This window comes from Arachis stenosperma, chromosome 5 (assembly GCF_014773155.1).
Source record: "Arachis stenosperma cultivar V10309 chromosome 5, arast.V10309.gnm1.PFL2, whole genome shotgun sequence".
Lineage (NCBI taxonomy): Eukaryota > Viridiplantae > Streptophyta > Magnoliopsida > Fabales > Fabaceae > Arachis > Arachis stenosperma.
Window position 1 is genome coordinate 119,220,039 of NC_080381.1, and position 23,267 is coordinate 119,243,305.

Below are 23,267 nucleotides of genomic sequence, written 5' to 3' on the forward strand. Positions count from 1 at the left end.
TCGAGAGAGTTTCAACCTGCAAAACCTGCACAAATGAATTAGTAGAATAAACTCTTGATCTATCAAATTTCCATACTATTCTGTCCTCTCTCTCACTTGTTAACTTGACAGATTGTAGAACTCCATGAAGTTGGTTAACTAATTCTTACTCCCATTGAAATAGTACCATTCTCCAATGCAAGTTCCATATCCACTTCAACCCATTTCAGAACCCACAGTCCTCTATTACATATCTGATTTGGTTTGAAACTGAGAAAAGTCTTGGAAATACATCCTACAACACACCACATGGTAGCCAATTATCTTCCCAGAAATGAATTCTTCTACCATCTCCTAGCTCTAATGATAACTCTCTGACCATCTTATCTCTTGCTTGCTGTTCTCTTATCTGCGACTGACAAATATTCCTCCACGAACCCTTTGTTTTAGGAATCAGCTGACAAGAAAGAAGGACATTTGGATTCAAGTTATTGCAGGAGCACACAATTTTCTTCCATAATGGAAAATCCTCCTTTGAAAACCGCTACCACCACTTGAACAATAATGCTGTATTTCGGAACACTGCATCGCCCATGGCCAAACCCCCAAAGCGTTTTGAAACTTGCACAATATCCCACCTCACCAAAGGTACCCCATCCCTTTCGTCCTCATTACTCTATAAGAACCTCCTCTGCAAAGATATCAACTTATCTACTACTGCTCCGAGCATCTTATATAAGCTAAGGTAGTAAACCGACAGACTATTAAGCACAGATTCGATGAGTACCAGCTTATCAGCTTTATTAATCGTTTTGACTTTTTACAGATTGAGTTTCTCTTCTACTTTGTCTATAATAGTTTTTCATGTCTTGACCAATTTCGAATTTGCTCCCAAGAAAATACCAAGATATTTGACTGACAACATTGCTTCTTTACACCCCCAACAAGCCACACATCCTTTGTGACTACTCTCACTCGTAATTAACTGGAATCAAACTAAATTTATCAAAGTTAATACTCAAGTCAGACATCATCTTAAAACACCGTAAAAATTCTTTATAATTACAAATAGTCTCCTCCTCCGCTTAATATAATTTGTTTCTTGATCATACGTGATAACAATATAATCCTATCTTAGTTGTATAATATCAACCTTATTAAAAGTATATAAAAATAAATCATTAAATTAATTATTATATAAAATATATATTAAAATATAAAATACACATTAAAAATAAATTAAATAATATATATTTATATATAACTATCAAATAATTAATTTTTAATATGTACGTAATAATATTATTAATATAATATAGGAAGCATTTCAAGTGCACTGGGAGTACCGGTGTACCAGTTGTTTTAACCGTTGATCTGAATTATAAAAAATATATATAATATATATTAATTAAAATCAACGGTTAAAATAACTGGTGCACCGGTGCTCTCTGGTGCACTTGAAATGTTTCCTATAATATAATATCTTATACAGACAAATACTGACACACTAAATATATAATATTGTAATTTTATCGAAATATAAAATCTTATCTTATGAAGTGGCGGACTTGGCAGATAGTAAATAACTTGGTATATTAATTTTAAATAGTTAATATTAGTTAATTCTTTTATTATAAATTATATTTTTAATTTTATTTTTTAAAATTTAGAATTTATAATATTATCATGATTGTTTAAAATTATTATTTACATATAAAAAAATTAATTGTTAAATTAGTAATTTATGTATTTATAAATATATATATTATTTAATTAATTTTTAATATATATTTAATATTTTAACATATATTTTATATAAATAATTTATTTGATCATTATTTTTCTACATGTATGTAATATGACTATTTTTAGTTATGTATACGAATGTAATTTTTTTTCTATTAAATTGTAGGAAGACGAATAATTTTAAATACAAAATATAATACTTAATTCTTTTTCATGATTTAAATTAATAAAAAGAAGATAAATATATAATAAAATTAGTTTAAAATGATATAATAATATATATTAGAGTAAAGTATCGTTTTTATCCCCAACATTTGGGGTAAGTTTTAAAGTCTAACGTTTCAATCGTCTTATTTAAGTCCCTAACGTTTTAAAATTGACTCAATGTTGCCCTGCCGTTAGGAATCCGTTAACAGAATTGACAGCGGGACAAAATTGAGACGATTTTAAAACGTTAGGGGCTTAAATAAGACGAAAACGTTGGGACAAATACGATACATAGAAATAAATTTTAGTTTTATCCTTCAATAATATCAATTTTTTTACCGTACATAGTATTCAATTATTTTTTAATCACATCTAAATAAATTACACTTAATCACATTACTTTTATTCTAAATAAATTTATTTTTTTATAATTTTACACTTAAAGTTATAAGTTAATATAAAAATATAAAAAATTTATTTAGAATGAAAATAGTGTGATTAAGTGTAATTACTTAGATGGAATTTAAAAATAATTGAATATTATATACCGTAAAGAATTGATATTATTGAAGGATAAAATTAAAATTTATTTTTATGTATCATTTTTGTCCTCAACGTTTTCGTTCTATTTAAGTTTTTAACGTTTCAAAATCGTCTCAATTTTGTTCCGTCGTCAATTTTGTTAATGGATCCCTAACGGCAGGATAATGTTGAGCCAATTTTAAAATGTTAGAGACTTAAATAGGATGATTGAAACGTTAGGGATAATTTTAAAACTTACCCCAAACGTTAGAAACAAAAACAATACTTTTCTATATATATTAATATGCATTTATTTTATGTAAATTTTCCTTAAATTTATATGTAGGCTGCACTTCTATTGTCAAAATTGCCAACGGAACTAGTTGGGGAGAAAATGGAAGAACAATGTTTCTATGATGCCGTGAATGTGACTCTCTCTCTACAAGTATGTCGTTATATCATGACGTTCTTTATTATTACTTTATTTCTGTATATGCATTCTTTTTCTGTTAATTTAATTATTCGGTAACTTCTTATAATTTTACAATGATTTATACAGCTAAAAGTTTATTATTAAATTTTCATAGTTAATAAGCAAAATTTAATCCATAAAAAGATTTGATTTCATTGATTTAATTATTATATTGATTTTTATAATTTTACCATATGAAAAAAAAATTAAACTTACGTCCAAAAGTAGCAAATATAATCAGAAATATTCTATTTACTTTTAATGTCAATTGTTATTAAGGATTTGATTAAAAATTTTTTAGCTTGGATAAATTTGAACAAAAATATTAGCCGATATGAATTTTAAATGTGCAAATTTTTAAATACTTATGTACAATTTTCAAATTTTTGTTAACTGATTGTCGTTATTTTCTAAATATTTAAATCAATTTATTCAATCAATTTGGATTGGTCGAGTGGTTAGCTCACTCGTTCGCTTAAGCAAGTGTTGGAGATTCGAATTCCGCCTTATACATGCAACAACCTATTGGCCAGTGACAGACCCTTAAATAAAGTTTAAATCTGCGACGGATTAGTGCAGACAATAATTTGGTGAAAGCAACAAAAATTCAAATAATTTAATGTGATTTGATTGAATTTTAATTGCAGAGTAGTAATGGTGGATACTGCGTGTGGGAGCCTCGGATAGCCTTTCGATGGTTAGAGGTAAGAAAATTTAGAAGACATTTAGACACGAGATTAATTAAAGATTTTGTTTTAATTGAATAACAATTTTATTTAATGCAGAAATTCAATCCAACTGAATTCTTTGAGAGCGTCGTCATTGAAATGGAGTAAGATTTAAGTTTGATACATATATATTAGTCAATTGTTTTAGAATGAGAAAATAATTCAATTTCGTTTCTTAAAAAAATTATCTGTTTTTTAAATTGGTATCTGAAAATTTTTTTTAGTTAAAATTATTCTTAAAAGTTTTAATGTTAGTCACATTAGTTCTTTTGTCATTAATAATGTCAAAATTTATTGATGTGACTCGTTAAGTAATATTACATAATTCTAATTAGCTATTACAATAGGGCTGAAAGTGAGTCGAGCTAGACCAAGTTCAAGCTCGACTCACAAAAATTAAGCTTGACTCACGATCATTAACAATCGAGCCTATTTCGTAAGCTCAAGCTCAGCTCAACGAAAGCTCACGAGCTGACTTAAATAATAGGAACATAATCTATAATTCTATATCAATAAATTATAACTTATATATATTACAAAATATTAAAAAAATTTAATATATTGTCTATCTATCAATTATATATTTTTTATTTATGTCCTACATCAAAATTATATATAAAAAATGACTATAAAATTCTAAACAATTAAGAACATTAATATATATATATATTAAATTATTAATATGCATATCTTATATGCATTTAATCTATACTTTTAATATTATATATATAATCAAGCCAGCTCTCGAGCTAATGAGCTGAACTTATCCAAGCTTGAACTCGGCTAATTTAATATATGAGCTCAAATTCAAGCTTAAGCTCGGCTCACCAGCTCACGAGTTTAGCTTATCGAGCTATTAATGAGTCGAGTTCGAGCTGGCTCATGAGCTGGCTTGACGCACTTCCAACCCTAACTACAATAAATCTACATCCAAGTAAAATACTTAACCAAGTCTAACCAAATTGTTATAACAACTTTTCAAATCATGCACCTTCTTCTTCTTCTTCTTCTTCTTCTTCTTCCAAATTTGTACATGCAGATTCTTCTTTTTCCCTCCTCTTCCTCCTCCTCCTCCTTATTCTTCCAAATTTGCGCATGCAAGTTCTTCTTCTTCTCTTTTCCTCCAATGTTGTGTCTTCTTCTTTTTCTTTTTTTTTTCGTTATCGTCATTACCAATAACACCAATATTTTACAAACATATTTATTAGTTCTGATTTTCTCTATCGTCATCAATTAATAATTTTGGTTTATTTTTTAATTTATTTCGGTTCATTTGTGTGTTAATTGAGGTTCACTTGATATTGCTGATAAGTTTTGACCAAATTTTTTATTTCTTAAGTAATTTCGGTTTATTTCTTAGTTTAGTTGATGTATGTTCATTTGAATCCAGAAATGAATTCGATGTGTTTTTGTTCATGATTCAGTCTTTTTGACTATTTGTTCAAATCTGAACTAATTTCGGTTCATTTGTGTGCTAATTGAGGTTCACTTGATGCTGCTGATAAGTATTGACCAAATTTTTTATTCCTTAAGTAATTTCAGTTCATTTCTTAGTTTAATTAAGGTTCATTTGGATCCAGAAATGAATTTGATGTGTTTTTGTTGATGATTGAGTTTTTTTTACTGCTTGTTCAAATCTGAACTACTAATTGAATGGAATAGAGTAGAATCTAATGCAATTGAATAAAGTGATAATGAATAATTTCTTTCTTTTTTGCTAAAAAATTTGGTCAATACTTATCAGTAGCATCAAGTGAATCTCAATTAACACAAACACATCAAAATTATTTCTGGATCCAAATGAACCTCAAATAAACTAAGAAATGAACTGAAATTACTTAAGAAAATAAACAATTTGGTCAATACTTATCGGCAGCATCAGGTGAACCTCAATTAACACACAAATGAATCAAAATTAATTCACAAATGAACCGAAATAGACTAAAAAATGAACTAAAATTATTTAATGATGGCACTAGAGAAAATCAGAACTAATAAAGATGTTAGCAAAATATTGGTGTTGTTGGTGAATGATGATAACAAATGAGAAGAAGAACCTGCGTATGCGAAAGAGGAGGAGGATGAGGGGGAGGAGGAGGATGAGGAGGAGGAGGAGAAGGAGAAGACGAAAGTGATGATGATGTGATGTGATAAAAGTTATTTTTGATGAGTTTGGGCCAATTTGGTTAGACTTGATTGCTAAAAATACTTGGATGTGTAGCGGGACTGTAACTACTAATATAATAAGTTTATAAAATTAGATTAATTAACTCTAAATTAAGAAAGTTTTAAGGCATTGAAATCTCTTTATTTATAATTGATTTGATCTAATTTTACAAATTTATCATATTAGCAATTAATTAGAACCGTTAGATATGTATTGTAGTATTATTTAACGTGTTATATCAGTAAAATCTAATACCAACATCAATAAAAATTACGGAAGGACTAATGTGACCAACATAAAATTTTTGAAAAAAAATTTAATTAAAAAATCTTTCAAAAATTAATTTAAAAAATAATTAATCTTTTAAAAATAAATTTCACTGTTTCTTCATTTTAGAATTCTTTAAACGTCATCATTTAGACTTATTATAAAATAACACATCATATATATATATATATATATATATATATATATATTCTGTTAACTTTTTCGGGTTTTTTATTTAAATAAATATTTTATTTATTAAAATAAATAATTTTAAAGAAAATATGTTATCTATTATTTTCTCGTTTACACTGTAAACGAGATAAATTTTGTTCCGCCCCGCCCAGTTGGCATTATGCCTCGACCTGGACGGCCGACCCAACGAGCACGTTGAGCCTGAACTAGGAGGCCGACCCGACACCTCCACCCCTCTAGCAAAGCACCTGACAGCTGGGGAAAAAAAACTTTCTGGAAGGCAAGTTTGCTCCTGTGGGATCGTTCTAGGTACAGAGTATATATGGGGAGGGCCCTACCCCCTCCCCGAGGTACGTCACTACACCCTCATTTCTCTGCCATCTGTACAGATTCTGGCTTGAGTGTCGGAGTCCTTTTTGCAGGTGGCTCCCCCCTTTTTCAACACCACAGCTTGGGAGGTCGTGAGGCTCCAACCATCTATCCGAGGACACGAACCTGGGAGGTACATCCATTCACCATCAACCGAGGATCCAGATTCCCTTCATCCCTCACACCCGTTTCGTTCATCCGACCCGTTCGACACCCGGACAAACGAACATTGGCACCGTCTGTGGGAATTTGCCTGAATGGATTTCCTGTTGGGTCCAGTAGAAGGAGAGGATGGAGGTGAGCCACGCGTGGAAGACTTGGTCCACGAACCAGTAGGGTAGCCTCCTTGGCTTCCTCCCACGAATGCACAAGATCCCCTCTCTAGCGAGAGGAGCTTCCCTCCCGTTCCTAGGAAAGGCGTCCCTTTGGGGGAACGGGGAGTGACAACGCGAGAATAATGAAGGAACTGCACCACAGGGTATAAAACCTGGAGCGGGAGCTAGCAAACAAAGAGCACTACCGGCCCGCTCCGAGTCAACCTTGTTCCCGATCTCCTCCAAGGAGGGGGAAAACCAGGGGAAGAAGCCCACGGAGAGACCGCTCCAGACACACGCCGACCCCATGATCCCAGTTAGAAAGCCAGAGGGAAAGTAGGAAAGTGCCGAGGTGATGGCAAGACCCCATTATCTACACTCGAACCCCAGTGAGACATACAGAGGAGGAAAACCGAGAAGATAGCAGGGAGAGACCAAGGAGGCGGTGACAACCCGTAATCATGGGGGCAACCCCTTTTTACCACTCCATCCTCGAGGTCTGGCTACCGAAATACTTCGACAAACCAACGGACATGAGGTACGACGGGAACCAGGACCCCTAGGAACACCTGACGACCTTCGAGGCTAGGATGAACCTGGAAGGTGTGGGCGATAAAGTGAGATGTCGCGCCTTCCCTGTGACCTTGGCGGGATCGGCAATCTGCTGGTTTAACGCCATCCCTCAAGGCTCTGAGATAACTTTTGTTAACATAACCCGCGCTTTTCTAGCTCAGTTCACCACACGCATTTCCAAAGAAAAGCACCCAATCAACTTGCTGGGGGTAACACAAAGAAGCGGTGAACCGACTAGGAAGTACCTGGACAGATTCAATGATGAATGGTTGGAAATTGACAGCCCGACCGACTCGGTGGCCAGTTTGTGTCTGACAAACGGGCTGTTGAACGAAGACTTCAGGAAACATCTCACCATCAAACCTGTGTGGAAAATGCAGGAAATCCAAAATGTGGCGAGAGAGTACATCAACGATGAGGAGGTCAGCCAAGTGGTGGCAGCCAACAAACGTCAACCCGCCTATCACCCTGCTCGTCAGCCCGATAACGGGGAAAGGCCTAAGGAGCCCTCCAAGGACGGAGCGCCAGCTAAAACCTTCAAGTCGTTCCCCCGGGTAGGAAAGTTCGCTAACTACACCCCCCTGACGGTCCTGACTGTTGAGGTGTACCAGCAGATAACCGACAAAGGCATCTTGTCGAAGCCTCACCAGCTCAAGGATAAAACTGGAGGGAACAAGAACTTCTACTGTGATTATCACAAGGGCTTCGGCCATAAAATCCATGATTGTTTTGACTTGAAGGACGCTCTGGAGCAGGCGATCCAGGAAGGTAAATTAGCAGAGTTCTCTCACCTCATAAGAGAACCAAGGAGGTGAGAGCGCGACTGATCTGGCAACGACAGGAGCCGCTCCGTGAAACCAAAGCAAGAGCTCAAAGCGAGCAACGAGCGGGCCCTCACCATCGTGAATGTCGTAGTCGTAAGGGATGACGCACCAAGGTCTAAGTTGACAGCAAAGAAGGACGTTAAGGTCCTGGCTATGTCATCAGCTACTTAGAGGCCCTTTCCCATGAGAGTCCCGACGATATCATTCGGACCGGAGGACCAATGGTTTCCCGACCTACCGGAGAACCCTCCCATGGTGATCATAGCAAGAGTTGGAACCGGTTTGGTCAAGCGAATCCTCGTCGACACCGGAGTCGACTCAAACATCATGTTTCGAAACGTGTTTGATGCCCTGGGCCTCCGAGAAGCCAATTTAAGGACTCACCAGCACTGAGTAGTTGGCCCGGGGGATCATTTTATCAAGCCTGGTGGAATAATCTCCCTTTCGATATCCACAGGAGGAGGCCCGAAAAAGAGGTCGTTAATGGCGGAGTTTGTTGTTTTGAGAAACTCCACGGCTTACAACCTTATCCTGGGGAGGAAAATGATCAATGAATTCGGAGCGGTAATATGTACCAAGCTACTGATAACGAAGTTCACAGCTAACGATGGGTCGGTGGGGTCCGTAAGGGGAGATCTGGAAACAGCAGTCGCATGCGACAATGCCAGCCTCTCCCTAAGGAAGAAGTCGAAGGAGGCATCCGGGGTCTTCCTGGCCGATTTGGACGCGAGAATTGACGACAAACCGAGACCAGAACCCGAAGGAGACCTAGAAAAGTTTAGGTTCGGCGATACGGAGGACAAGTTCACCTTTGTGAATAGAAACCTCCCCTACAACTTGAAAGAGCCTTTGATGAAGATGGTGCGAGCAAATGGAGATTGGTTCGCCTGGACACCAGCCGACATGCCGGGAATCGACCCTCAGTTCATGTCACACCACCTGGTCGTAAAGGCAGATTCCAAGCCCGTTCCCCAAAGGCGAAGAAAAATGTCTCAAGAAAGAGGCGATGAGGTGGCGAAGCAAACGGCCAGCCTGTTGGAACCAGGGTTCATCCGGGAACTCGACTACTCGACTTGGTTGTCAAACGTAGTCATAGTTAAGAAGGCCAACGGGAAGTGGAGGATGTGTGTGCACTATTCCGACCTCAACAAGGCATGCCCCAAAGACTCTTTTTCCCTCCCCAACATTGACGCTCTAGTGGATGCAGCCGCGGGGTACCGTTTTCTGAGTTTCATGGATGCATATTTTAGTTACAACCAGATAATGATGAGCAGGCCGGATAAGGAGAAAACTGCGTTCATAATGCCAGGGGGCACATATTGCTACAGGGTAATGCCATTCGGATTAAAGAACGCAGGAGCCACTTATCAAAGACTGATGAACAAGGTGATCAGCATCGTCATCGGGAGGTTGCTAGAAGTGTATGTCGATGACATCCTGGTGAAAACCACCCAATCGGAAGACCTGGTAGGTGACATGGAGATTGTGTTCGCGTCCCTCTAGCGACACAACATGAGACTTAACCCTCTCAAGTGTGCCTTTGCCATGGAGGCCGAGAAGTTCCTGGGATTCATGATAACTCAAAGAGGAGTGGAGGCCAACCTCAAGAAATGTGAAGTAATTCTGCAAATGAAGAGCCCAGGATGCGTCAAGGACGTACAGAGGCTAGCCGAAAGGCTTACTGCTCTATCCCACTTCATCGGTGCATCGGCAGCTAAGGCCCTTCCATTCTTCAACTTGATGAAAAAAGGAATAGCGTTCGAATGGACCCCGGCATGCAAAGAAGAATTCCACCATTTCAAAAGAATATTGTCGACACCCTCGGTTCTCGGCAAACCCAAGGACTTTGAGACGCTGTATCTGTACCTAGCCGTAACCGACGAAGCCTTGGTGGCCGTCTTAATACGGGAAGAAGGGAAAACCCAACAGCCGGTATATTTTGTTAGCAGAACACTGCAAGGGGCGGAGCTGAGATACAATAAGTTGGAAAAATTAGCGTATGCGCTATTAACCTCATCCAAAAGGCTATGACGGTACTTCCAAGGTCATCGCGTCGTCGTCGGAACGGATCAAGCGATACATCAAGTTTTGCAAAAACCCGACCTGGCGGGACAGATGATTACCTGGGCAATCGAGCTATCTCAATACAACCTACAGTATGAACCCAGACATGCAATCGAATCTCAGGCCATGGCCGACTTCTTCGTAGAGGTCACGGGAGGCCCTCACGAAACCTCGGGCACACGGTGGAAGCACCACGTTGACGGAGCTTCCAACCAAACGTCCGGAGGTGCTGGGATAATCCTCGAGAGCCCGACGGGGATAGTATACGAAAATTAAAAAAATACACATCTGTTTACAGACTTGTAAGAAAAAATACACAGTGTAAACGAAACAAGAGTAAGAAAAATGCTACTTGTACAACAAAATTCAGCCTTTGGTCAGCCTTTAATATTATTTAATTATTTTTTAATTAAAACATATTCCTATTTTTTAGATACACATTGGTAATTAAAATTAATTTAAATTTTAAAAAAACTAAAATTTCTCTAAATTCCTACCTACTTCATAGTTAGTTATTGTTTCCTTCTTTTACGTTTCTTCTCTCTGTAACATGGTTTTCTTTTATCTTATTTTCTTGTACAAGACCGCTTATTTTACGTTCCTTACTTATGTTATATTACTTAGTAGTTGTAAAGATTAGGTTCATTGGTTCAAATGAATGAGTTTTAGATGTGTGCAGGAACTAAGTTAAAAGATGGAATATTATTTTGGATGTGTTGCAAGTCAATCTAGTTAGCGTTTGAAAAAAAAGTCATCTGCTATAACCAAGTGTAATTTATGCACAATGAATGACTAATTAACAAGTTGGACACACTGTACAAACAAGCAAAAACACTGATTAGTAGTAGTAGTAATAACTCCACCTTAAGAACTTGAAGACGATGCTTCAAATTTATTCCTATTACACATCCCAAAATTTATAATATTACACATATAAAATTATACGTTTACATAACCCAAATCACAAGTTTGCACACCAAATAACTACTAGTCAACAAAAATCACCAATAAAAACAAATTAATCCTCAACACAAGTATGAGAACAGAACAATTAGATAACAGTAAAACTCACATAATATTCTCTTGCAGACAACTAAAACTCACGTAAGCACATCCAAAACTCAGTGAAGAACGTAAACACTTTCAAAATATAGAAATTGCACATGCAAAAATAATTTAACATTGAAATACATATGAGAATCTCTTCTGGCCATTTTAATCGATTTTTAATTATAAAAAAATATTATACAGAATAATAAGAAAAATAATGGTGTCAGAGAATGCGTAAAGAAAAACTCTATGGACAGAGACCCATTCAAACTGTAGGTATGTTTTCGGCGCGGATGAACGGCGACGCTGATGCGGACGAACGACGAGGAGGAGGAGGAAGGCGGCGACGAAGATGAGTGCCGAGGAAGAGGAAAGCGGCGTTGTGGATGAGCGCCGAGGAGGAAGGTGGCACGGATGAACGGTGGCGGAGGATGATGAACCATGGACGTCGTGCGCTTCTGGGTTTATGATGTGCGGTGAATGTGACTGCTCTTTCAGGATTTTGTATGATATTAGTTAATAATTAGATGGTTTAAGATTTATTTTAGAAATTTAAAAGCAAAATTTTGAATTTTAATTAATTTAATTTTTGGATGTGTATTTAAATTGTAATATATTAATAATTGAATATATTAAATCTGAAACAAAAAATTATTTCAATTTTATTTAGTTTGTATTTTGGATGTGTATTTAATTTTAAAAAGACACTAAATCTATTCATAATTTTAGATGTGTTTGTTTTTATTTTTTTTAATTATTGTAATAAAAAATTGAATATTATACAATTTTTAAAGAATACCTAGTTAAACTAAAAGAGTAAATGACGTATTTTTGTAATAAATTTTAAAATTATTTATTTCAATAAATAAAATATTTATTTAACTAAAAATCTTAACTTTTTCCGAAAAAATTCTGGAACAATTAATATCCTACATGTACTAATTTAACAAATATGAGTTGATAGGTACGTAGAGTGCACAGCATCAGCAATGCTGGGATTGGTTATATTCAGAGAGCTTTACCCAAATCACAGAAGGAAGGAAATAGATCAATCAATTTCCAAGTCAATCCATTTCATTGAAAGCACACAGAATCCTGATGGCTCTTGGTATTGGTGTTCAATTTTTTCCCTTTTTTATATAAAAAAATATAATTATAAGAATTCAAAGTAATTAAAGATGATAAGCACAATGATACATATACAGGTATGGTTGTTGGGGAGTTTGTTATACATATGGCACATGGTTTGCTGTGGAAGGACTAAAAGGCGTTGGAAAGAACTACCATAACTGTCCTGCATTGCGCAAAGCATGTCAATTTTTGTTGTCTAAACAACTTCCTAATGGTGGTTGGGGTGAAAGTTACTTGTCAAGCCAAAACAAGGTATATATTATTTTTATTTTGCTTATGAATGATCTATACTATATTATACTATAAAAAGAAGATAAAAAGAAAACTGAAAGGAAAGTGCTTCTCCTAAAAATAAATTAATAAAAAAAATACATAAATAATTATATCTTTAACCCGTCTTCTCATTTAATACACTCTTAATTGATATATTTTCATTCTAATTTTCTTGAATAGCAAGTTTTCTCTTTGGTTCTATATTACTTTCGATCTCACTACAAAAGTGCATCTCTACAATTTGCACAGATATCATGTCATAATATCAAATATACCATTTTCATTATATTAGAATTGTACTCATATAACATGGTTAATTTCTTTATCAAATAGGTGTATACAAATTTAGAAGGCAACCGTGCAAATATAGTTCAAACATCGTGGGCTTTGTTGTCCCTTATGGGCGCAGGGCAAGTAAGTAAAATCTTAAGCCGTATTTGGAACGAAAAATATGAAACAATAGAATATTGAGATAGAGAATTTATTATTTATTATTTGTGTCAAAAAGGCTGAGATTGATCCAATACCCATACACCGTGGAATGAAGTTACTAATCAATTTACAACTGGAAGATGGAGACTTCCCTCAACCGGTAATTAATTAATTAATTTACTAGTCCTCCTTATATTTATTTTCTTAGCACTTAGCAGAAAACAATGTATATATTTGTGTCATTCACTAATCAGTCATCAACATAATTTTAATAATTTTCAAATACATATATACAGGATGCCACAGGAGTATTTTTCAGGAACTGCTTCTTGAACTATGCATCGTATCGAATGATATTTTCTATTTGGGCTTTGGGAGAATATCGCAGCAGAGTTTTGCATACATGAACCACTGCATCCATAATAATTTAATTACCAAAGTTATCGAATTCTCGAATTCACTCCTACACTTTTTTAAGTTGCTTTTATCATAATAATATGGTTGTTTGTGTACAATATGTAAAATGTGTTTCGTATTTCGTATGTATTTGTTTGGCTTTGATACAAGTTGTCTTTCCGCAAACATAATGCATCTTGTTCTTTAATAATGTAAGCAGAATTTATATAAATATTTTATTTAATTGGTCGTACTTTAATTAGTCATCCTACTTTTGTTTTTCCGAGTGAGAATTAGTGCTGAAGATGGTTTCTGGGAGAGAATCGCCAGAGAGTTTTGTAAGCATGAAGACCACATCCATCAAAGGTTGTGATCTTATTTATGTGCTATAGCTACCATCTATAGTATGATTAACAATGTTACCTTGTATGATTATCATGAATAATATGTTTGCCTGTCTACAACAAGTAAACTGTGTTTCGTATGTTTTTTATTTTTCATACAAATTGTCTTATCTGAGATAATGTAAGCATAACTTATAAGAATATTTTCAATTTTCTCTTATTGATTCCATACTCATTTTACAAATGGTAAAGATGTATCATTTTTAATGTAAACGTTGTATTTGATTATAGGGGTGGACATAGGGGCGAGTGGAGGCCCCCAGTTTTTTTTTTTTTAAATTAATATTAATAAGTTATTAAGTATGATATAATTTTGTAAAAATATATTTAGTATTTAGTCTAGTATAAATAAAAGTCTAATTCAATTTAAATATTAATGATCTTTAATATCTAAAAAGTAAGTAATAATAATATTAAAAAATATGAAAAAAATATTATTACTAATCTTTTTTAATTAAATAAAATTTTTCAAATCTCATAAAATGATTCTTTTTCTTCTTATGATCGTTCTTTATTATTCGTTTGGTCTTAATTTTCTCTATATCAATTGCTACAACTGAAAGATCTTTTTCAGCTATAAATATTATGAAGAATAATTCAAAAATAAAATAAAAGGTGAATTTTTTGCTAATTATCTTTTAATTACATTGAGAAGAAAATTGCTGAAAGATTTGATACACAGATTCTATTATCGATGAATTTTATGATACTTACGAAGAACCAACCACTTTATTAATAAAAAGTACACACATAATTTTATACTTTAAAATATATTCTCTATCGATATATTTTTGTAATTAATTTTATATTGTATAATTTTTTGCATATTTTTTTAATATTATATATGTTATTGGTTCTATGATATATAATATTTTTGAATCCATATTCCTATTTGATTATTTTCAATGTCTAATGTAATATTAGACTAAGATTCAAGAAGCACGTCCACTAGTGCGCAACCACACTAGTGCGCCACTCACCACCGTCAAGAAGCACGTCCACGGTCCATCGAAGATTCAAGTCGCCGCCTCATCGCCTACTGCCTCCTGCTCGTCAGTCGTCAGTCGTCACCTCCGGCCTCCCTCTTCTCTGCTCGAGTGCTCGTCCCTCCATCTCTCCAAGGTCCAACCCAGGTATGTATTTTTAATTTTTTGAAGTTATTCAGGATATTAAATTTTCAATAATTTAGTACTGATAGTTAGAATTAATTGATTATTGTAGATTGATTATATATGTTGGTTTCTGTTTGAGATTGTTGATTGTTCACATAATCACATATGTTTTATTTCTGTTTGATTTCTGTATGTTGGCAGATGAAAACATGAACATTTCCACATATGTTTTTATGTTTAATCTCTCTTGTTTGTTGATTTATTTTTTATTTCTGTTCAGTTTGTTGATTATCCATTGTTGTTAGATTGTTGATTCTTGATTATCTGTTATAGTGTTATATATGTTGGTTGCTATTGTATATTATTCTTAGTAGTTAGTGCATTATTCTTAGTAGTTAGTGGATTTATTTTTTCAATACTTGCTTTGGAAGATTATGTTTATGACATGGAGAAAGCCTTAATCGGTTCTAACTTCTAAGCTTTATCATACGGATAAAGAGCTGGTAAATTCTGTAATTGATAAGGCTAGAACTCTGCTTGATGATGGTAACAAGGAGAAGAAAGAAACTGATGTGCTTGTGGAGTATCTTACTTAAGCTAAGCTTGTTTTTGAGCCCATTATAGCTAAGATTGGTTAGTTTTGTTTAGATCTTTTCTTTGTTAAATTTTTAATTTTGTTTGTGATGCAAATCTTTGTGACATAAATTATCTAAAGGAGATTGGTCATTGAGAGTTGAAATTTGAATTTCGTGGATAGATCTTTTGAACTTTGAATGTGGTAAATGCTAATTCAATATCACAATTTGGTGTTGTTTATGTTCATTGAGTACTCTTTGATAGTGGGACTATGGGGGTGTGGTGATATCATTTGCTTTTCAAGTGAGAAAGCCAAAAGAACAGAAAGTGAATTGACATCATTGACTTTGAATCTATGTTATGGAATCAATGCCATTGCTTTGTTTATTGCAGTTGCAAATTTGATAATGTGGAGACAGAAGAATATTAGTGTGGGAATATTATTAGTCAGAGAATAGGATGAAGGAGATTGGGAATATTATTACTTAGTGTAGGAATATCGTTACTTATGTGGGACCGGGTTAACCAGTTCAACTAGTGACCCACTGGTTAAAGCAATGATTCAGTGACCCAGTAATTTGATCGGTTCGATTACCAGTTCGGTTTTGACAACTATGATATTAGTTCTTGGTCATGCTTTATTTATCCTACTTTCGATTATAGATGTGATGATAATAGATTTATTTCTTTATAAGCAAATACAAAATGAGCATGACACAGTTATGTTGATTTGAAAAGTAAAACGCAACATAATTATTACAAAACCTCACAAATTCACAATCAATATCTTGACATAGGTAGCCAAAGATGCATATTGCTGAAATAAAGACAACACAATCTTTGAAATATACAGTTAGTTTGCTACCAAACATCATGAACAAACTTCCAAAGTTATTTAATTTCAGAATGACTAGCAAGGAATCATTAACTAAACCCAATACTAGCTAAAGAAAATGGCATGGACATTTTTCCCCTAAAATATACAAAGATTATGAAGTTTCATTAATCTTACCCCATATATGATGCAACTGCTAGTGTAGTGAATATAGAACTTTTCCTAATCAGCAAGTTATTATGCCACCTCAGTCTTAGTTATATCTCTAGCCAATTTATACCATCACATTCTCTACACTTATTTCAGCTACTATAAATATCAACCTTGTAACATCTTGTAGCCAACTTTTTAATGGTAATCACAATGTAGAATACTCGTTATTTTCTTTATGCTCTCTCTTCTTTTTCTCTCTGATCTTTCTTTTTCTTTTTCTAAGAACCAAGTTATTGATACCTTAAATGGTATCGTATCAGAACTTCGGTTCTGATCCATGAAACACTCAACTTTTTTCGCTTCGCAGAATTAGGCGAATCAAGCTTTTCAACTACAATCAGCAATTTCAATAACTTCAATAGCAAATTTTCTAGCAACAATTAAATTGGATGAGAATAATTTCAAGGCGTAGAAGCGTCAAGCACTCGCGTGTATCAAAGCTAACAAGCAACAAAATCATGTTATTGCACTATTAAATATAGAATGAAGGTAAAATGTCTCAAGAATTCAAAGAGTGGAAACTAGGGCAGGAAGTGAACTGAGTTGAGCCAAGTTAGATCAAGTTCAAACTCGGCTCACGAAAATTGAGCTTGGCTCACGACTCGACTCATTAATAATCGAGTCTATTTCTTAAGCTCAAGCTTGGCCCACTGAAAGCTCACGAGCTGGCTCAAATAATAAGAACATAATCTATAATTCTATATCAATAAATTTAATTATATATTTTAAATTTTTTAAAAAGATCAATTTTATATTCTCTATCTATCAATAAATTATAAATTTTTTATTTATATCCAACATCAAATTATATATAAAAAATAATATAAAATTTTAAATAATTAAGATAATTATTTTATATATATATATATATATATATATATATATATATATATTAAAAATATAGATTAAATACATATAGTATGTATGTATGTAGATGTATGTATGTATGTATGTATTATTATTATTATTATTATTATTATTATTATTATTATTATTATTATTATTATTATTATTATTATTGAGCCAGATCACAAGCTAATGAGTTGAACTTATCCAAACTCAAGCTCAACTCATTTAATTTATGAGCTCAATTCCAAACTCAAGTTCGCCCCACTAGCTCACGACTTCAATTTATCGAGCTCGAGATGTCTTGACTCATTTCCACCCCTAGTGGGAACAACGAGATGAATACTTGGTAGCTTGGATGCTTTTTGCCATGAACGCAATCTTCATGAACAAGGTAGTAGAGTTAGGACTGCATATAGATCGGATAATATCCACATATCCGCAGTAATTATCCGCATCCGATCCGAATTCTACGGATATTATCCGATCTGCAGAGCCATCGGATCGGATTGGATGCGATCCATACTATAATAGGATCGGATTGCAGATTTGACAGTGATATACACTACAAGAAAACAGCTCTATTGCCATGTTTTTAAAGCATGGCGAAAAGCTGAAAAAAGCGTGGTGATAGCTTTTCGCCACGCTTTTGAAAGGGTCATGTCAGCAAGTACGGTGGTTGCTCTATCGCCACGCTTTTGTTGACCTATTGCCACGCTTTTTACAGATTGCCACGCTTAAAAGCGTGGCCGTATGCGAGAGATCTGGCCACGCTTTTGAAGCGTGCCGATAGAGAGATATGGCCACGCTTTTAAAGCGTGGCGATAGCGAGATATGGCCTCGCTTTTAAAGCGTGGCAATAGCGAGAAATACGGATACGCTTTAAAAGCGTGGCAATAGCCTTGTCAAATTAAAAAAAAATTTTTGACTTTATCTTCATTGCTGCACCCTGCACAATATAAATTTTCAGTCATTTTTTATTTCCAAACCTATAAATATAATATGCAATTTTTATTACAAAATAAATCAAGACATATAATTTTTGCTATAATTATTTTATACATTAAAAAACTAATATTTAAATACAAAATAAATCTCGAGTTCGAATAACAATGCAAATGATTACAAGCTCTATTTAAATCAAACACATAGTAGTGCAATAATGCAGCACAAATTTAAAGGTTTCAAAAAACAATGCAGCACAAATTTAAAGAACACAGAATAACTTACCAACTCATTAAAGTACAGTGCAACTAATCATACAATCAAACCCTACACCTAAATAGTTGAAAACAAAACTATCACTATGGCAATATGGATATGAATGAAGAATAAGACAAAGAATCATACCTTGGAAATAGTGCTGCACTTCTTGTCGAGCTTCTCCTTCTTAGTCTTAACACGCTGTGCCTCAGCGAGAAGGGCCATTCTCTTAGCAGCCTTAGCATAAGGATTCAACCTCAGCATCACATTCAAATTCTTGAGAGGGTTTTTCTTGAGAGTGGCCCTCTTGATCTCCTTCTTAATGGGCCTCACAACAGACTGAACCTCATTAGAGTTAATAATCCTAGCCAGGTTAGCATTCACCATCTTTGACCTTGAAAGAATGTAACCCTTCTTCTTCTCTGATGCCTTCTGGAAGGTTCTATAGATCGAATTGAGTTTCTCGAACGCTGACTTGGTCCAAATCACGAACCTGCCGAGGTGGCCACTGGGAGCGAGCTTCAGAAGGTTCAGCCTCTCCAAATTTGCGACCTCCACGCCGGGATTGTTCCTGAAAGCCTTAACGGCCTTCGCGCCTTCAGTTCCATACACGATCAGAGGTCCCTTGCGGGAAAATGTAGCAGTGGTTCCTCATCCCCCCAACGAACAATCTCGACCACCAAATTCCACAAAAAATTTAAGGGAAAGGAAAAAAAAGAACTATAAAGGAGCTAAACTCACAAAGAAAAGCCTCTGTTGGATGTAGAAGTGGATGGTGGGAGTGTCAGAAGAGAGAGCGCTGACGAGGGCATTGTGACAGAAGGGAGCGGCGATGGAAGGTGTTAGGGGTTTGCCACGACGGAAGGGAGTGGCGGCGAAGCGAGCTTCGATGGAGGGTTTGCGAGGGACTGTCCGAGTCACTGCCAGAGGGAGTCACCAACGAGAAGAGGGAGTGTCAGCGGAGGGACCAGGGATGGTGGGAGTGCCAGAAGAGGGAGCACCGACGGAGGCATTGCGAACGCGGGCGATGTTCTTTGGAGTGCTGGGGTTCTTTGCCGTCACTGGTGTTTAGGGTTATTTGCTAGTGTTTTAGTGTTTAGGAACGGCCAAGAGGTTTTCATGTAAATTGAAAGAGTTTCAAAACTATTTTGAACTTTTTTTCTTAAATCTTTTGGCCACGTTTTTTAAGCGTGCCAAAAAAGTTAAAGGAAATTGCCACGCTTTTAAAATCTCACTGTAACAAAACTATGTCGCAACGCTTTAAAAGCGTCCCTGTTACCCTCTATGGCCATGTTTTTGAAGCGAGGCAAAAAAAGTGTGGCCAAATCTCGAATCAATTGCCACCCTCATAAAAGCGTGGCCATAAACCCCTTTCGCCACACTTTTTAAGCGTAGCAAAAAAAGTGGTAAAATCTCTAATCAACTGCCACCCCATAAAAGCGTGGCAAGAAAAAAGTGTGGCCATAGGCCTTTTTTCTTGTAGTGTATCCACAGATCCGCACATCTCATATAAATAGCATGGTTTAAGAAAGTAAACCCTAATGTGGAATGAATTTTAGTGTGTTGTTTTATGAATTTTATGATATCTTGTTTTTAATATTTTATGTTGTACTTTAACTTAGAATAATTAAACTTAGATCTTGTGTTATTATTTTTCTTTTGTTATTCAAGAGAACTTTTATTGATAATATTTTAGGAGTAAATATGCTTAAACAGGTGAAAAATAGATTTTCTAGAGCAAAAATGACCTTAAAACAATTTTTTTTAATTATGCGGATATATATCCGATATCCGATCTGATATGCAAGTATGCGGATCGGATCGGATCCAATTTGTGTGCATTCCTAAGTAGAGTATGAATATGCACACAAAATTTGGGAAGCACGGGAGGAATATTTCACAGTCAAATTCAAATAAAAAATAAGAATGCTAAAGCCTCAATTAAAGATAATTAAGAAGCAAGGTACAACAACAATTGAATAATAGCCAAGTTTAACAAGGTGGCAAGGAAGCAGATCTCAATACTAATTATATGGTAGGATAAGGCACACAGTCTGACAGTACTTTCATCGGTTCAACCAAAACTACTAAAATCCTCAATTGCAAAATTCTAATAATGGTCCCCTCCACCAAATGTTGGCTTTCACCAGCAAACTCGGCACTCTCAACCTTCATATCAACCAATCCAGCAACCAAGTAGAACCAATCACAACCCTCCTCAAGCTTTGCTTGCAACCGACAGCGGCTCTAACCAAGGGTTGTATCCAGACTCAAGAGCCTTACACCACATCACTTTTGATCAAATGAACCTAATCAACAACTCAAAGTATGAAAGGCCCGAACAAGTTTTTGGAGATAATAAAAAAGTATGAATATTGCTAATATTAAAAGGTTTATCATATGCATGCTCTATAATAAACAAAATTTTCAAACGTCAGAATTTGCTTTATGTACCAATAATCTCAAAGAACTTAATGAGTATCTCAAAGTTTGCATTAGACAATAAAATGTTTTTTGAATTTTGGTTTTATCTATGTGCTGTAAAATGTCAAGAATTCAAGAAGATTCTACACCAAGTCAATTTTAGAAATGGTTTATATAAATTTGATGATATCCAAATAACAAGGCCACTGCAAATAAATTTTTTGCTGTTCTTACAAATGTCAACTCGAATGGTGTCAATGACAACTCCAATTCTAACAACATTAATGCTAATGTTAGTCCCAATTCACATCACTCCCATACATGTGCATCTGATACACTAAATGCAAACAAAATCAGCAACAAATCACCAACCAACTCAATTCCAAAAACCAATAAAATAATCTCCCTTGATCTTTGGCACAAAAGACTTGAGCACCCTTCCTATAACTTCACCAAAACTATATTAAAAAAAAACACAAAATTCCATTCTTTCAAACCACCAAAATTCTTACTCTCTATGAACTTTGCATCATTAACAAAATTCATCAACTTCCCTTTCCTTCTTCTCAAACCAGCTATACACAGCCCTTGAATTGGCTTGTGTAATTTTGCTTTGTTTACGGGTTAGAACATTTATAGCTAACCCAACATATTAAACGAGTTGATCTGTTTATTTTTTATTTTTTATTTTTTTTAAAAAATATGTTGAGTTTGAAAAGCAAAAATAAGAATTTGATGATAACCAACATTATAGGTTTGGATTGAAAATCAAAGCGTGTATAATGTGTGTGTTTATTATGTAGAAACATAAAATATATGTATGTTCAAAACAGGCCCAAATTCTAACAAAATATAATTATGAGTACAATAAAAAAGTATACATTTTAAAAAGTATAAATAATTAATCACCTAATTAAACTTTCTATTATGTTATTTTAATTAATATAATGTGAAATTAAACTAATGATATATATCTATCTATCTCTCTTCTCTTTCCATATACAAAGATAATAATAATAAATTGGTTACAAGATTTAAGTGAATCTGACTCCTAACAGCTTAATTATGCTAGCAAGATTACTTTAAAAACATACCAACTTAGCAGCCTAGATGTGTATCAATGCAAAACATATGGATGATTTCTTATTCAACTGGAACAGCTTGATGCACTTTTACAGTTGGCTTTCAATAGTTCTATATTCTCCTCGATTAAGATCACTCACACTCAGTACCCAAATTTTTCCTATTCCTGTGCTTAAAAGAACACATTAGCAACCTCATCAGAGATGTCATTTTCTTGTTCTTCACTATACAACAAAGGTCTCAATGTTATCACCAAATTAATATCAAAAGAAAGAAGGTCATTCTATTCCTACTCTTTCTTAATCCTCACAGTACTCAACTCCTAAATTTTTTCGAAAGCACTTAATTTAACCAAAGAATTCAGAGCAACATTTAGTTTAAGGTTTAAACAAACATTCCTATGGTATAAATTTAAAGTATTAAAAACACAAATTGTATTTGTACTCATGAAATTTGTTCATTAAAAAACATTTCAGTCAATTACACTAGAATTTTACTTCTTTTCTTAGAAGTAATATAAGAGACTAGCGCTTGCAATTGCACTTTAACGGTATCTAACTCTTCTTTCATATTTAGACCACAAGTGAATGATATGCCAACATCATTTAAAGAACCTAAATTCATCTGACTAATCCTTATAGTATTGTTCTTAAAAACAATTATTGGAACATCTCCCATGTCTAAACTTCGAACACGATCAGAGTGCTCTTTCCCAAAAACTACTCTAAGAGCATCAAGAGGAGAATTAACAGTTGATTTTTTCATCATTTGTTGACTGCTATGTACTTCAATCTTCTCCTATATATATAAAAAAAAAGAGAAAGAATCAAACATAGTATCATCTTATAAAAAAGAAAGAAAAAGA

General features: G+C 34.4%; 2 protein-coding genes across 4 annotated transcripts in view; one reads left to right on the forward strand and one right to left on the reverse strand.

Annotated features, from left to right (window-relative positions):
• Positions 1–16,383, forward strand: part of LOC130982707 (lupeol synthase-like) — a 29,882-nt gene extending 13,499 nt beyond the window's left edge. Inside the window, exons 11-20 of one of the 3 annotated variants that reach the window (XR_009087194.1) lie at positions 2,801–2,899; positions 3,574–3,630; positions 3,712–3,758; positions 12,439–12,582; positions 12,680–12,857; positions 13,212–13,292; positions 13,387–13,470; positions 13,607–14,072; positions 15,035–15,243; positions 16,192–16,383. Coding sequence is in view for 1 of the 3 variants with exons in the window: in XM_057906778.1 (XP_057762761.1) it covers positions 2,801–2,899; positions 3,574–3,630; positions 3,712–3,758; positions 12,439–12,582; positions 12,680–12,857; positions 13,212–13,292; positions 13,387–13,470; positions 13,607–13,717 (801 nt within the window). In the remaining 2 variants the exon portion in view is untranslated. Of the gene's footprint in view, positions 1–2,800; positions 2,900–3,573; positions 3,631–3,711; positions 3,759–12,438; positions 12,583–12,679; positions 12,858–13,211; positions 13,293–13,386; positions 13,471–13,606; positions 14,269–15,034; positions 15,244–15,423; positions 15,446–16,191 lie in introns of those variants that run through there. The other 2 variants (XR_009087195.1, XM_057906778.1) reach the window with 2 other exon arrangements.
• A 181-nt stretch (positions 16,384–16,564) lies between these two features.
• LOC130981236 (60S ribosomal protein L4-1-like) lies at positions 16,565–19,707 on the reverse strand. Its single transcript, XM_057904842.1, has 5 exons — positions 19,647–19,707; positions 19,043–19,545; positions 17,087–17,199; positions 16,914–16,977; positions 16,565–16,615 (listed from the first exon to the last, which is right to left on the reverse strand). Exons 1-5 carry the CDS (start codon positions 19,705–19,707, stop codon positions 16,565–16,567), a joined length of 792 nt encoding a protein of 263 aa, XP_057760825.1.
• Between the last annotated feature and the right edge of the window lie 3,560 nt (positions 19,708–23,267).